The sequence below is a fragment of the Molossus molossus genome, unplaced genomic scaffold (assembly GCF_014108415.1).
Source record: "Molossus molossus isolate mMolMol1 unplaced genomic scaffold, mMolMol1.p scaffold_m16_p_13, whole genome shotgun sequence".
Classification (NCBI taxonomy): domain Eukaryota; kingdom Metazoa; phylum Chordata; class Mammalia; order Chiroptera; family Molossidae; genus Molossus; species Molossus molossus.
The window spans coordinates 52,976,595-52,993,901 of NW_023425348.1; the positions used below are offsets into that span (position 1 = coordinate 52,976,595).

The following is a 17,307-nucleotide window of genomic DNA, read 5'->3' on the forward strand; positions in this document are numbered from 1 at the left end:
AATGCTATCTGGAGCTGTTTCAGAATAATTCAGGGAAGGAGACGGGAGGGTGTAGTGAATAAATGAAACAGTATTTATTGGCCATGAATTGATAGTTAAAGCTTGGGTGATTAGTACATGGAGGTTTACACTGTTTCTCTATACTTTTGTGTATGTTTGAAATTTTCTATAATAAAAAGTTCTAAAAATGGTTGTACCGCATATATTGTTCTCAAATTGTTTCATGGAAAAAGATTTATAGTTGTTTTTAGTGAATATTCAGTACCTTTTGAATGGAAATCAGATGAAGTTAATATGAAACATGTATATCCTTTTAGATTTACTGCATGTCCAAACTATACAGGCTTTTTAGAAAATTCTTTTTTATTTTCCTTATAAAATCCTTAGGATAAACGGCATTAGTTATCATAATAATTGCATTTACTATTGTCATTATTAGTGTGATATCATTAATCATATCTAGATTATCTAGTAATAGGTAAATTTAATTTTTTTTTAAATTCTCACCCAAGGACATATTTGCATTTATCTTCACATAGAGTGGGAGGGAGAAAGGGAAGAGAGAGAGAGTGAAACATTGATATGAGAGAGACACATCAACTGGTTGCCACCCACACAACCCCAACCAGGGCCAGGGACAAACTGCAACCGAGGTACGTGTCCTTAGTGGGAACCGAACCCAGGACTCTCTGGTCTGAGGGCTGATGCTCTAACTGCTGGGCCAAACTGGCCAGGATGGTAAATTACATTTTTCTTTTTTTTTAATCCTCACCAGAGGACATTTTTCAACACTTTGTTGAGATAGAGTGGGAGGAAGAGAGAGAGAGAGAAACATCGATGTGAAAGGGACACATCGAGTGGCTGCCACCCACACGACCCAACCAGGGCTGGGGACAAACTGCAACCGAGGTACATGCCCTTAGCGGGAACCGAACCCGGGTCTCTCCGGACCACAGGCTGATGATCTAACCGCTGAGCCAAACCAGCCAGGGCGTAAATTACATTTTTATTTAGACACAGGACAACACTTTACATGCTGACTACCTTTTTAACCAAATCAAAAGCATGGTTAGGGAGTCTTTTCTTGTGAGCTGCCTTATGTCAGGTCAGAAAGGGATTTGGCAACTACTTTTTGCCATTATAGAGTTCCCTACTTCCACTCCCCAGGTATGGAATAATTATGCCTTCATATGTTAAAGTTAATTTTTGTTGTTGTTTTTTACTTAGGGGAAAAGCCATATGTTTGTACAGTCCCTGGGTGTGACAAAAGGTTTACAGAATATTCCAGTTTGTATAAGCATCATGTTGTTCACACTCACTCCAAACCATACAACTGTAACCACTGTGGGAAGACGTATAAGCAGATCTCCACGCTGGCCATGCATAAACGGACCGCCCACAATGACACAGAGCCCATTGAGGAGGAGCAGGAAGCCTTCTTTGAGCCTCCCCCAGGTGAGGATTTTGTCTAGTGTGTTTTCTCAAATCATAAAGTTTCATTCAAATAATCACACAACCATGTAATTTATGGTTGCAGTAAGTGCTATCAAAGAAAGTGCTTGGTGCTTCAGGATGTATAAGAAGGGGACTTTGTCTAGTCGGACATCAGAGAAAGCGTCCCTGAGGAAGTGATTGTTGGAGAAATCTAGAGGATTAACTAGGTGGAGAGGCAGGGGTTGGGGGAGGGAAACAGGGAGCCAAGGCCAGAAAATATTTCAGATAGAGGGAATGTCACATGGATAAAACCCTGAGAGGGAGGTAAATTGGAGACTGAAAGAAGCCTGGCCAATGTGGCAGTTCTGCCTGGGAAGGTGACATGAAAAGAAGTTGGAGAGCCAGGAGGGGGCAGCTCCATTATTGGGGTGTGTTAAGGATGTTGATCTTAATCATAAAAGCAGTAAAGCACTCCCAAATACAGTCGTCCCTCACCACTTCACGCTTCGACTTTCGCAGCTTCACTCTATCATGATTTTTTCTTTTTCTTTTATCTTTTTTGGTATGTGCCCCTAGTGTGAACCAAACCTGGGACTCTCAGGTCCACAGGCCGACGCTCCAACCACTGAGCCAAACTGGCCAGGACTATCGTGATTTTTTCAAATATATTAATTAAAAAGTTGATTGAGACAGTGAAAATGATACAGCATGTGCTCAGTTGTCTGAGTCAATTATACACCCCTGTATTACAATTAAAATTACTGTACATATGGATTGTGGGCCTGTGTATTCGAGCACCCCAGGAATCCTTTAACGCCAAGTGCAACCGCTAGAGTCTGGAACAGATTAACCATGATAAACGAGGGACGACTGTAACTCTTAGATGATTCAAGTGCTATTAGGTAGTGTAGAAGACAAAAATATTCATTAATGATACATCAGATAAGGGGTTAATTTCTAAAATATATAGAGTGCTCATACAACTCAACAAAAGGAAGACAAAGAACCTAATTAAAAAATGGGCAGAGGAGCTGAATAGACACCTCTCCAAAAAGGACATACAAATGGCCAAGAGACATGTGAAGAAATGCTCAACATCACTAATCATCAGAGAGATGCAAATTAAAACAACAATGAGGTATCACCTCACACCTGTCAGAATGGCCCCCATCAACAAATCATCAAATAACAAGTGTTGGCGAGGGTGTGGAGAAAAGAGGACTCTAGTACACTGCTGGTGGGAATGCAGACTGGTGCAGCCACTGTGGAAAACACTATGGTGTTACCTCAAAAAGTTAAAAATTGAACTGCCATTTGATCCAGTGATTCCACTTCTAGGAATATACCCTAAGAAGCCCGAAACACCAATCAGGAAGAATATATGTAACCCTATGTTTATAGCAGCACTATTTACAATAGCTAAGATCTGGAAACAGCCCAAGTGTCCATCAGTAGATGAGTGGATTAAAAAGCCGTGGTACATGTACACAGTGGAATACTATGCAGCTGTAAAAAAGAAAGATCTCTTATCCTTTGAGATGGCATGGAAGGACCTGGAGAGTATTATGCTAAGCAAAACAAGCCAAGCAGAGAAAGACAAATGTCACATGATCTTACTTATTTGTGGAATATAATGAACTAAACAAACTGCTGAACAAAATTAACCCAGAGACATAGAGGTGGGGTACAGACTGACAAACCTCAGAGGAGGGGGGGTTTGTGGGAGAAGAGATAAACCACAGAACTTACATGCATATATGCATGACCAATGAACATAGACAACAACGCTGGGGATAGGGGGGGATGAGAAACATCTGTAACAAAAATTAGTAAATAAAAAAATTAAAGTAAAAAAACATTAAGAATAAACTTTTTTTTTCTTTATTGATTTTAGAGAGAAAGGGAGAGGGAGCGAGAGAAACATCGATGAGAGAGAACATCAATTGGCTGCCTCCTACATGCCTCCCACTGGGGATCTGGCCCCCGCAACCTGGGCATGTGTCCTGACCAGGAATCGAACCGGCAACCTCCTGGTGCATGGGTCGATGATCAACCACTGAGCCACACCAGTTGGGCAAGAATAAACTCTTAAAAAATATTTCAATGAACTACATTCTATTATTTCAGTTAAATAACTCAGTATAGGTAAATAGGAAGAATGAAGTTGATTTTTCATTGAGTACCTCCTACGTGAAATAAATTTGAAAATTAAAATACAGTCTACCCCGGCCAGTGTGGCTCAGTGGTTGAGCATCAACCCATGCACCACGAGGTCACCCGTTCATTTCCTAGTCAGGGCACATGCCCAGGTTGTGGGCCAAGTCCCCAGTGGGATCATGCAGGAGGCGGCCAATCAGTGTTCTCTCTCATCGATGTTTCTATATCTCCCTCTCCCTTCCTCACTCTCTAAAAAAAAAAAATCAATAAAAAACAGTCCATCTATTGTGGCTCAGTGGTTGAACGTCAGCCCATGCACCAAGAGGTCACCAGTTCGATTCCCAGTCAGGACACATGCCCAGGTTGTGGGCCCAATCCCAGGTGGTGGGCATGCAGAAGGTAGCCAGTCAATGTTCTCTCTCACCGATGTTTCTATCTCTTTCTCCCTTCCACGTCCTCTCTCTAAAATCAATAAAGGAAAAAAAAATTTTTTAAAGAAAATTTAAAAACCTGTCCCATTCTTAACAACTGATAATAAAGGACTGAAAACACTCAGGTGAAAAAGTTGGTTGGAGAAAAGAGAAAGAACAGATCACTTACTACTTATGATTCTCTGTGATTCTAATTTGTCTTCTCAGATATCTGTCATGTGATAGTAAGGAAATAATAAATCCTTTCATCTTGAATGCTATATTGTTTTCTAGCCAAAGCACTGTAAGTGTGCATGGTTAAATATTACAACTGCTGAATCCTTGCAGTTAGAAAGCAGGCTTTAATGGTGTCAAACTTAAGTTTTTAGATTCTTTCTTTCTTTAAGCTTCCTCAGTCTTTTCCTTAAATATTGATATTTCAGACTATCAGAATTTCTTGTACCCAAGAAAATAGTCTATAATATAATATACATTCTGTTTTTTAAAAAGCTAAACTAAGATTGTTTTTCCAAGAATAAGGATGGATTTGTATACCTTCTCTCTCATATGATCCCCTAAGTTTTATAACCTATTGAAATAATGATATATAAATACCTATGGAATAGGACAAAAAAAAGAAAAACGAAGTAATGACTGCCATGGAGATTACACCAAGATGATTATAGCCACATGAGCACATGCATCCACCACTAATTTTAAGAAGTACTCAGCCCTGGCTGGTTTAGCTCAGCAGTTGGAGCATTGGTCTGCAGACCAGAGAGTCCCAGGTTCGGTTCCCACTAGGGGCACATACCAAAAAAAAAAAAAAAATTACTCTTAAATTAGCATATTAAGTCCCCCTTTGTATATTTACTGTTTCTGCCTTGATTAGAGGTGGATCATGATAGAAGAAGAGAAGGATCGGTAATCTCACTGGTTGCCAAGTATAGCAGTAATGGACTGTTGACATTTCCGTTTACTTGCTGGTTCTTTATGAAATGAAGAAGTGGATGGTAGTTCCTGTTCTTGCACTTACTAAATGATTAACCTTACACCAGATAACATGCCATTACATTGTCTTTACACAGTGATGTCATTGTGTACTGATGACTTGCAATCAATCACTTGTGTTAAAGAATAAGTAACTTAGTATTAGTAGTTTGTATTTACACACCATTCGGATTTGTGGTTAATGTATATGAAGATTATCTTATCATTTTTAACAGCTTCTTAAGTGACTGTAAGAAATTGTTATTTGCTAATCAGTCTTCCTGTATAGTTCCCCTACCCAACATATATGTATAGTAGCAGTGAATAAGAGAATAAGAGGTCTCCCAAAATTGGAACACTTAACTTTAATATGGAAATGTTTGGTTTGGTCTGCTTAGATTTGGTTTGACTTTACAAAAATGGAGGTTGAAGAATTGGAAGGAGGTGCTAGAAACCATTTTTAGTATGTGGACCATAATATATATATACTTTAATTTCTGTAAGTTTCTTTATAATATGTAAAATATCCTCTGTTTTCTAAACATCTTGGTTGGTTGGTCAAATAAATGATTCATTTCTTTTAAACAGGTCAAGGTGAAGATGTTCTTAAAGGGCCTCAGATCACATATGTTACAGGTGTAGAAGGGGATGATGTTGTGTCTACACAAGTGGCCACGGTAACCCAGTCTGGGTTGAGTCAACAAGTTACACTCATATCCCAGGATGGGACTCAGCATGTAAGTATGCACCAAAAACCAAAACAAGTTAATAATATTCCTCTGAACCTAGGCTTGAAAGTCAGATTGGGTCCCAGTTGAGGAAATCCTTTAATATCACCCGACCCCAGCCAGTGTGGCTCAGTGGTTGAGTGTCGGTCCTTGAGCTGACACTAATCACTGAGCTAAACCAGCTAGGGCTCACTTTTTTTTTTTTAATCTTCACCTGAGGACATTTTTGCGTTTATCTTCAGATAGAGCAGGCGGAAGAGAGAGAGAGAGAAACATCAACATGAGAGAGACACATCGAGAGGTTGCCACCCACAGGACCCCAACCGTGGTGGAGACAAACTGCAACCGAGGTACATGCCCTTTAGTGGGAACCGAACCCAGGCCTCTGGTTCATGGGCCGGCACTCTAACCGCTGAGCCAAACCGGCCAGGGCAGGGTTCACTTTTAATATCATTAATTCCATAGACAGAGGCCCTCTGGAGGTCATTTGATCTAACCCCCCTCTCCCTCCCTATACAGGAGAAATTCCCTCCAAAGTAGCCCTAAAATACATGAGGCAGTTGTTCTCTTAAGAGGCAGTCTGGCTCAGGAGTTAGAGCGTTGGCCCGCGGACCAAGGAGTCCCAAGTTCAATTCCAGTCAAGGGCACATACCTCGGTTGTGGTTTGGTCCCTGACCCTGGTTGGGGTCCTGTGGGAGGCAACCAGTTGATGTGTCTATCTCACAGTGATGTTTCTCTTTCTCACTCTCGCTCTCGCACTAACTCTCACTCTCTGCTCCCACTCTGTCTGAGAATAAATGGAAAAATATCCTCGGGTAAGGATTTTGTTGTTGTTGTTGTTGTTGATTTTAGAGAGAGAGGGAGGGAGAGGGAGAGAGAAATAGAAACACCAATGAGAGAGAACATTGATTGGCTGTCTCCTGCATGCCCCCCACTGGGAATGAGGCCCATAACCTAGGCATGTGCCCTGATCGGGAATTGAACCAGCAACCTCTCGGTGCATGGGTCGATGCTCAACCACTGAACCATACTGGCTGGGCTCGGGTGAGGATTTTTTTTAAAAAAAGGGGGCAGCCTGTTCCATTCTTGTATAATTCTAGTGTTTATCACACAGGAACTTACTGCCATGTCATCTAATCATGGCTCCTCTCTGACCATGTAGAATGAGTTGATCCCTCTTCATGTGCTCCCAAATAACTATTCCCCCCACCATAATGTTGTATTTTCTATAGATGTAACCTTCCCAATTCCTAAACAGGAATTAGATTTCTGTTTCATTCCTTTAGTCAGTTAAACGACAAACATTTATTGAATATCTACCCAATGCTACACTTTTTGGTGGACTTAGTGTGGGGAGTATAGGAAGGGAATATCATAGTCTAATAGAAGAGAGACATTCCTAAATGAACAATAACTTCTCATAAAGATTAGTATATAGTTGAGTGCTGTGGCAGTCTGGAGAAAGGAGTAAATTATTTTTTCTGAAGGAATCTTGGAGGCCCTTCTAGAGAATGGCCATTCAATTGTACCTTGAAATGTTTGCATGAGTTTGCAAGGCAGAGAGTGAAGGGAAGGGCAGAGTCATGAAGATATAACAGGATATACACTGTCTGGGACTACAAACGGTTAGTTGTGGCTGGCGTGCCAGTTGCAGGTTGGGAAGTAGTGGAAGAAGAGTCTGGAGAAGCTGTGAAAGGTCATGAATGCCATGATAGGGAGTCACTGGAGATTTAAGTAGGGAGCATATTGAAATTTGTTTGTGTTTTTTTTTTTTTTTTTTTTCTTTGTTGATTTTAGATAGGAAGGAAGAGGGAGAGAGAGAGCGCGAAACATCAGTGAAAGAGAACATTGATTGGTCACCCCCTGCATGCCCCCCACTGGGGATTTGACCCACAACCTGGGCATGTGCCCTGACCAGGAATCAAACTGGTGACCTCTTGGTGCATGGGTTGACTCTTAACCACTGAACCATATCAGCTGGGCTGAAATTTGTTTCTTTCTTTCTTTTTTTTTTTTATCCTCACCCGAGGACATTTTTCCATTTTTTACTCAGATAGAGCGGGAAGAGAGAGAAACATCGATGTGAAAGGGACACATCGAGTGGCCGCCACCCACACGACCCAACCAGGGCCGGGGACAAACTGCAGCCAAGGTACATGCCCTTAGCGGGAACCGAACCCGGGTCTCTGTGGACCACAGGCTGACGCTCTAACCGCTGAGCCAAACCGGCCAGGGCTGAAATTTGTTTCTTAAAAGGAAGAAAAAGAAATTTATTTTTTCAGAAAGGGGTCAAGGAAGAGGATGATTAAGGAAGGATTAGATTGGATACGTGGAAGTCAGATGAGAGAAAAATAAGGGTCTAAATTGGCAGTAGAGATGGAGAGGAGAAAATGTATTTAAGAGATACTCAGTTTTTCTGATGACCTCTTTCTGAAATATAAAATGCTTATTTGCTTCCACAGAGTAGATTTATACAAGTGTTAGGCCTAGTACTTATTAAAGATTGCCAAATATAGGAGGAAACATTGACCCATTTGTAAAATGTATTATATTGCAGGTCAACATATCTCAAGCTGACATGCAAGCCATTGGCAATACCATCACAATGGTAACGCAGGATGGCACGCCCATCACAGTCCCTGCTCATGATGCAGTCATCTCCTCAGCAGGGACACACTCTGTTGCTATGGTAACTGCCGAGGGTACAGAAGGGCAGCAGGTAATTGCTTTTTTTCTTTTATATCAATCAAGACATAACAATATCAAAATTGTTAACAAACATACAATGTGATATAGTGGTTAAGCACAGAAACTTCAGATTGATCCCAGTTTTACAACTTCTAAGCTACATAACCCTCTGAGTCTGTTTTCATCATGTATAAAATAGGAGTAATTGTTGCATCTGCCCCATAAGGTTAATATAAGGATCTAATGAGATAATGCATTTAAACTACTCAGTGTTCATTAGTGATAGCTCTTCCTACAATCATCATCATCAGATTCTTAGGGGAAAATTCACTGGCAAAATTTACTTTATTTAATTTTTTGCTGTTGTTTTTTATCCTCACCCAAAGACATTCTTCCATTTATCCTCAGATAGACTGTGAGGGAGGGGGAGAGAGAGAGAGATTGATTGATTGATGTGAGAGAGACACACCGACTGGCCACCTCCCACATGGCCCCGACCAGGGCCAGGGATGAACTGCAGTCAAGGTACGTGCCCTTGACTGGAATCGAACCTGTGACTCATTGGTCCACAGGCCAATGCTCTTGCTGCTGAGCCAAAATGCCCAGGGCTTAATTTTTAAAAAAATCCTCACAGGATACTTTTCCATCGATTTTTTTAGCTAGAGTGGGAGGGAGGAAGGGAGAGAGAGAGAGAGAGAGAGAGAGAGAGAGAGAGAGAGAGAGAGAGAGAAACATTGATGTGAGAGAGACACATTGACTGGTTGCCTCCCACACGATTTTAAGTGGGGCCAGGGATCAAACCTGCAACCAAGATACATGCCCTTGACCAAGAATCGAGCCTACTACTCTTCGGTTTGTGGGCCAACACTCTAATCACTGAGTTAAACAAGCCAGAGCTATTTAATTTTTTGAATATGTAATATATTCACATAGTTCAGAAGTCAAAAAGTGTATACAGGTATGCATTGAAAAGTTTTCCTCTTCACCCCTCCCTGCCTCTGTGAACCGAGTTCTTGTCCCCATAGAGATAACCCACTTTTATTTGTTTCTTGTGTATTCTTCCACACCTGAGGGTATTTTTTCCATTGATTTTTTAAAAGAGTGGAAAGGAGGGAGGGAGGGACAGAGAGAAAGAAACACTGATGTGATAGAGACACATTGATTGGTTGCCTCCCACACACACCCTAACTGGGGCCAGGGATCAAACCTGCAACTCAGGTACATGCCTTGGACTGGGAATAGAACCTGCAACCCTTTGGTGCACGGGCTCCACTCTGATCATGAGCAACACCCATCAAGGCTCGTCTTTCTTTTTTAAAGCAATATTGTATTCCACTGTATGGACATGCCATACTTTGGTTTTCTGCCATTTCAAGTAACATAACCTTTTGCACATGTGATTTTGCCTGTTTGTGAGTATATCTCTTAGGTAAATCCCCAGAGTGGAATTGCTGGGTGAAAAGATATATGAGTTTGTAATTGTGGTAAGTGTTGGCAAACTTTCTTTCCAGTCTGCATTCCCGCCTGCAGTATTTGAGAGCACCAAGCTGCTCTTCCCCTTCCGTGGAAAAAATCCTTTTGGATTTTTGTCAGTTTGATGTATTTCTTATAGTTGTAATTTTTCATTTTCATTAAAATAAAATGGTATTGATTAATACATTTAAAAACTGTTCTTGTACGATGCTGAAGGCGTTAGTTAAGTTTTACTGCAGCTATCTTACCCTGTTCAATAAGTCTGTCAAAATTAGTAGCTCTCATTCTTCCTCAATTCATGTATAGACTTCATACCATCATAATCAAAATTTAGGCAGGCTTTTTTGCTGGTATAGATAATATGATTCTAAAATTTACCTGAAAATGCAAAGGACCTATAATAGTCCAAAAAATTCTTGGGGAAAAAAAACAAAAACAAAGTTGAAGGTCTTCTACACCTTGAAATACAAAACTCAGAATCATAAAAGCTTCTGGAAAAGTATTTTTGCAGCTTTAGAGTAAAGATTTCTTAGACAGGATACAGAACACACTAACCATAAAAGAAAAAAACTGAGCCCTGGCTGGTTTTGCTCAGCGGTTGGAGCTTCGGCCTGTGGTCCAGAGAGATCCTGGTTTGGTTTCCACTAAGGGCACGTACCTCAGTTGCAGTTTGTCCCCGGCCCCGGTTGGGGTTGTGCAGGAGGCAGCCACTCGATGTGTCCCTTTCACGTCGATGTTTATCTCCCCCCTACCACTCTGTCTGAACAGAAATAGAAAAATGTCCTCAGATGAGGATAAAAAGAAAGAAAGAAAAAATACTAATAAGTTGAACTTCGTCAAAATTAATTCCACTCACCAAAAGACACCATTAAGAAAAAGCACCTGCCCTGGCCGGTTTGGCTCAGCGGTTAGAGCGTCGGCCTGCGGTCCCGAGAGACCCGGGTTCAGTTCCCGCTAAGGGCATGTACCTCGGTTGCAGTTTGTCCCCGGCTCTGGTCAGTCGTGCGGGTGGCAGCCATTCGATGTGTCCCTTCACGTCGATGTTTCTCTCTCTCTCTGTTCCTCTCTCCCCCTCCTACTCTACCTGAACAAAAAATGGAAAAATGTCCTCGGGTGAGGATAAAAAAAAAAAAAGAAAAAGCACCAAACTGGGAAAAAGTTACTCATAGTATATATATCTGACAGTGAACTTATACTGAGACTATATAACCTCTACAAATCAACAATTAAAAAAAATCAATAGCCCTGGCCTGCTTGGCTCAGCGGTTGGAGCGTTGGCCTGCAGTACAGAGAGACCCGGGTTCGGTTCCCGCTAAGGGCACGTACCTCGGTTGCAGTCTGTCCCCGGCCCTGGTTGGTCGTGCGGGTGGCGGCCACTCGATGTGTCCCTTCACGTCGATGTTTCTGTCTTTCTCTCCCTTCCTCTCTTTCCCTCCCACTCTATCTGTACAAAAAATGGAAAAATATCCTCGGGTGAGGATAAAAAAAAAAAATCAATAGCCCATTAAAAATGAGCAAAATAAATAAATTTTTTTTAAATGAGCAAATCATTTGATTGCTTATTTGAATAGACCCCTTACAAAAGAAGATTCATGAATGGCAATAATACAAAAAGTACTTAACATCTTTAGTCATCAAAGAAATGCAGATTAAAATTACAATGAGGTACCTTTTCAGACACAGGAAAATGGCTAAAATAAAAGAAGACTTAAAACCAAATGGTGGCAAAGATGTGAAGTAACTAGAACATTCATACACTCTAATGGGAGTGTAAAATGATACAGCCACTTAGAACAGTTTGGCAGTTTTTTATAAAGTTGAACATACCTCTACCCTTTGACCCAGAAATTCCACTGTATGAATACATACTGTAATGATTTCACCTACATGAAATCCAAGAACAGACAAAACAAATCCATCTGATAGAAATCACAAAGTGCTGCTTGTCTAGGGAAGGACATTGATGGCATGAAATATGAAGGAACTATACTGTGTCTTATATTAGGTAATGGTTTCATAGATGTAGCTGTCAAAACTCAATAGAACACCTAGATGGATACTTTTATATTGTTTGCTAATCATACCTTATGTCAAATAAACAGACAAACAAAAAATCCAAACATGAGCTTTTGGGCTGTTTTACAGAATGTTTCCACCTAATCAGTTCGCAGCCATCTCCATTGCTCTAGAATACCTGGATGGGTTTATAGCCCAATTTGGATAAATAGACCTTGTACTAGTTACTATTGCAGGTCTGCAAAGATAGTGACCCTAAAGCAAACATTCTTATGCAGCTTATCTGTAGCCTGTGGGTAGGAGAATTCCCAGGAGAGATAGGAAAATTCTCAGGAGGGAAGGCTTTGAGGACTGGAATGAAATCATTCCGCTTCCAGCAACTAGGGATATCACAACAGGGTGGGGGTTTTACTTGAGGACTAGCTGCTGCCTCTGCTTGCTCCTTTTGCTGCAACTGTGGGCCATTGGGCAGATGATGTTGACCATCCACATGGGATGTTGGGGCTCCACCTGTGAATTACCTGAAGGGTATACTTTAGCACTATTTATAGTACAGCCCCTCTGACTTGGCGGGATTGAAATTCTAAATTCTGTCTCTCCTTTGCTGAAATCTCTTCTTGGCTTTTTCGGCCGTCCAGCTGCTGCTTTCTTCTGGAATTGTTGGAGCTGCCCCACACATTTGCAGTTCTGGGGTCTTAAGGAATTGGGGAGAGTTTACACAGAGATTTGGGCCCCCCTCTGGTTTTCTCCTTTCTAGAATATTCCTCTCAATGTATAGCCATGCGGGCAGCCCTAGACTCCATTATCTAAGATACCCTAAGTTACCCTGTGCTGCTTAGGGGAGTGGCCTCAGTGAAAAAGCTGTTTCAGCATAGATGTGACCTAATATGGTTCCCTTTCTTTGAGGATCCCCTACAGTTTCTGCCTGCTTTTCCTCATTCTCCAATCCCTTCAAACAGTTGCTTTTTTATATTTCTGTCCACAGTTTGTGATTGTTATCTGCAGAAGTTAGACAGTATAAACCACTCTGCCCTTGCTGGGCTGAAATCTGTTTCTGGATTATGAAACATTGCTGGGAGTGATCCAACATAGCATTTTAGTGGATTAATGGCCAAGTAAAATATAAATTTTGGTTTTTAACTTATACTTCCTCTGAGTTTGGCTGAGCAGAATTTTAGAGTATCATAGAACTAGTTGATGCCATTTTCTGTTACCTACATTGAAAAGGCGACATTTGTGGTTTAAGAGCCATGAAGCACTTTCAACCACTCTGGATGGGTGCTTCAGGAACAATATAGAAAGATTCCATGGCCCTGGCCGGTTTGGCTCAGCGGTTAGAGCGTTGGCCTGTGGTCTAGAGAGACCCGGGTTCAGTTCCCGCTCAGGGCACGTACCTCGGTTGCAGTTTGTCCCCGGCCCTGGTTGGGTTGCGTGGGTGGCAACCACTCAATGTGTCCCTTTCACATTGATGTTTCTCTCTCTCTCTCTCCCTCCCACTCTATCTGAACAAAATATCAAAAAAAAAAAAAAGAAAAAAAGAAAATGTTCTTGGGTGAGGATTTAAAAAAAAGAATTATATAAAAAAAAGATTCCATGGAATCTAAAAGAGGAAATGAGTATATGAAGGTATGTTGCTATTTGTGAGTAATGCTACTGGTCCTTTCAGTTTTCCTGGTTAAATGAAGTCTAATTAAAATGCAACAGAAAATAGTATATTCTCTATCACTGCTCCAAACTTGGGAATAAAGAGACATTTGAGATGTGAATTAGTCCACATATATAATAACTTCCCAAGCATCCTTTTAGGGGTAATAGGTCCTAGGTACCGTCACGTCTCCCCTGATTGATGGAGCCTGGATCCACTTCTCCAGTATCCTCTACCCTGACTTACCACTGCTGCACTTCATAGCCTTAGATAAATCCCTTCTTTCTGCGCCTCAGCTTCCTCAAATAAAAGAGGAGTCCAGAACAGACAGTATATGAGGTCTCTTCAGCTTTAAGCTTCTACAGCTCTATGGTCAGAAGGGAGTTTTTCCTTTTGAATTTAATTTTTATTAAATGGATTTTAACCTATTTAAATCATATTTTAATTCTTCTGTGTATTTTTTATTTAAGGTTGCAATTGTGGCTCAGGACTTGGCAGCATTCCATACTGCGTCATCAGAAATGGGACACCAACAGCACAGCCATCACTTAGTAACCACAGAAACCAGACCTCTGACCTTAGTGGCAACATCCAATGGCACCCAGATTGCAGTTCAGGTGAGTGCAGATGCAGCTGTCCTCCATCAACAGCAGCACGGTCCGTACCTCTCAGCCCTGTGCACTGTGCTTTCTGCATAAGCTTCACAGAAGGCAGGCGCCGAATAATCTGTGTCACTTGGCCAGTTTAAGGAAATTGCTCTGTTTGAGGTAGATTCAAAGAGACCAACACTTTGTTCTTTACTATTCTTGCATATTCTAGGGGGATTTATAGCAAGAAAAATTAGGCTTCCAGTATGTATCTCCATGTGCATCCAGCCAGCTATCTTTTTTTGTTGTTGTTGTTCAGGTAGAGTGGGAGGGAGAGAGAGGAACAGAGAGAGAGAGAGAAACATCGACGTGAAAGGGACACATCGAGTGGCTGCCACCCGCACAACCAACCAGGGCCGGGGACAAACTGCAACCGAGGTACATGCCCTTAGCAGGAACCGAAACCGGTCTCTCAGGACCGCAGGCCGACGCTCTAACCGCTGAGCCAAACCGGCCAGGGCTCCAGCCAGCTATCTTAACTCTCAAAATAAAAGTCTAATTAGGCAGAATTCTGTAAAGCACTTAAGAACTACTCCTTGCCCCTGGACTTTCTGTGTTCCAGAATGGGGGGGGGGGGGAAGAAACTCCTTGGAAATGAACCTAGTGTAAACATAGACCCTACATCTGAGATTCACTGCACAGCCTTATTTTACAGTGGGCAGTGTCAGAAGAACACCATCCTCTGGGGAGTCACTGGATTCAAGCAGAGAATCTAGAATGCTAGGTGCACATTACCTTTCCTCTTAGGAAGTTTTCCTTCATGTGTTTAGTTGGAGAAGGGTTAGAACACACTCAGGAAAATGCTAGCCATTGGTTTTAATTTAGTTTATGGGCACAGAAGCTAGAGGCCCTAACAGGAAGCTCTCCAAATTATCTTTTGTCCCTTGCTTGTTCTAAGGTTTATCAAAATCCTAAATAAAGAAACTACATTATTCTCCCCTGTAGGAATTTGGGCTTTTTTGTTCTCACTGATTGGATCAGCAGAAGTAGCTTAACAAGCCCAGGTATCAGAAACACAGAGAAATTCCACTTTTGGCATGTAATATTTCTTTAGCTTTATCTTGACTGTGGGTTTGTGTATGTGCCTGTTTCAGCTTGGAGAACAGCCATCTCTGGAAGAAGCCATCAGAATAGCATCCAGGATCCAACAAGGAGAAACGCCAGGGTTGGATGACTAATCCTGAGAGCAATAAAGCAAGAGGAGCTTTTCATCTTCAGGCAGCAGAGCTCCGTGAAGCCCGGGGCCCAGGGAAAGAACTTTTCCATTCCTCAAACACTGTACACATTTTTATGCAAGAGTGGGGAACATTTTATTCTTGACACTTTTGTCTCTGTAACCCTTGGAATAGATTTCCAAATTGATTCATTGTGTACAAGGAAGTATGAAATTAGGGCAATACAGTAAAATTTCACATTACCCTTTTATCACCTTGCAGACTCCTAGAGTCTTTATGCAAGACCAGGGAAGTCTTACAGAGTCTTATGGTGGATTTTTAACTTACTGTGAAAAAATCAAATAAAGGCTATATCTACAATGTCAAAGGTTCTATATGTCACACAATCTTAATTCCAAAAGCCATCATGGATAATAAAGGATATGAAGCCTTCAGATATTTCCTCCAGTTAGTAGAGTGTCTACAGGTTTTGTTCTACTGTATACTTGTCCATTTTCATTTGTATCTCATGGTTTGAAAACTGTTCATTATAGTTTTCCACCCCTGTTAAAGACCAACTCTTTAAGCTGAAATGCTAATTATATTAGCACTACATTGGATTATGTATAAAATTATAAAGTTTGGTTACTTAAAATTAAAAAACTAAATCCAGTGCTTTGGTTTTGTTAAAAACTTTACTTAGTATTCATGTTTTTGTTACTGTTTTTAAAAAAATAATGAACTATCAAAGTTTGACCATAGTCTGGAGCCCCGATAACAGTGCTATAATTGGAAATGGCTTTACTCTAAGGTTAGTGGGTTGTTGTAAATTATTTATTTTTTTGCTTATGTACTTTTGTTTTAAAGCTTATTTACCCTAAAGTTTATTATTTTGAATACAGTAATTTTTAAAATGTTACCTTTATATTTGTTTTATTAAATTGGTATGGGGGAGGGGAGTATTACAGAAAATACCACAAATGTAATAGATTATAACCCAACACACATTGAAAGTATATTGCATATCAAGCACAGAATAAGTACTATTCTGTACATTTTTATGTACTCTAACCGCTTTGTGAGATATATGGGATTTACAGTCCTCATATTTGTACAGGAGGAAACCGAGCGTCCACAGAGGTTAGTGTTTCCCCAGTCCGTGCAGCTGGAAGGGACAGGGCAGAGTCTGGAGAGCCCAGACTTTCTGACTCCCAAACCACGGTGTTCACCACCCCACAACTGCCTTCTCAAATGATAATTTATGGCAGAGATTATCAAGATGAGCTTTGGTTTCTGGTTACATAATGACCTGAGCACTTGAAAAACCATCTCTAATGTCAGAAATTCAGCTAAAGGTCTAAAAAAGGGGGGTGTGGAGGGCTGTCCTGCAACAACCACTTCGTCACTGTCATTCACCATGCTCTGCCAGAGAGCTAAAATGTGGCTGTTTTTCATTTCCCGCTTTACAGTAAAAAAAGGAAGAAATGTTGAGCCGTTTTATTTAATATGAGTGTTATCTTTGATCAGGTTCTTTGAAGTCTTAAGAAAAAGGGTCATGGGAAACCTTTCAGGGTTGAGCAGGAGAATTGGTTGCTTCCCCTCAAAGTTCTCCTTAGATATGTAACGTTAGAAAAGGTCTTAGTCACCCACAGAGCCAGTCCTTATTCTTTTTTTTTTTTTTTAATGTTTTTATGGATTTTGGGGGAGAGAGAGAAAAACATTGATGGGTTGCCTCCTGCATACCCCCTATTGGGGGTCAAGCCTGCAGCCCGGGCATGTACCCTAACTGAGAATTGAACCAAGACCTCTCACTCCGTGGGATGATGCCCTATCAATCCACTGAGCCACACAGGTAGGGCCAGTCTTCATTCTTTTTTATTTTTATTTTTTTGGTACGTGCCCCTAGCGGGAACCGAACCCAGGACTCTGGTCTACAGGGTGACTCTCCAACCGCTGAGTCAAACC

At 41.2% G+C, this 17,307-nt stretch overlaps 1 protein-coding gene across 4 annotated transcripts in view; it reads left to right on the forward strand.

Annotated features, from left to right (window-relative positions):
* Nucleotides 1–16,261, forward strand: part of ZNF143 (zinc finger protein 143) — a 69,330-nt gene extending 53,069 nt beyond the window's left edge. For 2 of the 4 annotated variants that reach the window (XM_036258140.1, XM_036258141.1), the window contains 5 exons: nt 1,228–1,455; nt 5,580–5,728; nt 8,277–8,438; nt 14,012–14,158; nt 15,283–15,806. In XM_036258140.1, coding sequence (XP_036114033.1) covers nt 1,228–1,455; nt 5,580–5,728; nt 8,277–8,438; nt 14,012–14,158; nt 15,283–15,366 — 770 coding nt within the window. In that variant the 3' untranslated portion in view covers nt 15,367–15,806. Of the gene's footprint in view, nt 1–1,227; nt 1,456–5,579; nt 5,729–8,276; nt 8,439–14,011; nt 14,159–15,282 lie in introns of all 4 variants that reach the window. The other 2 variants (XM_036258139.1, XM_036258142.1) reach the window with 2 other exon arrangements.
* Nucleotides 16,262–17,307: the final 1,046 nt, after the last annotated feature.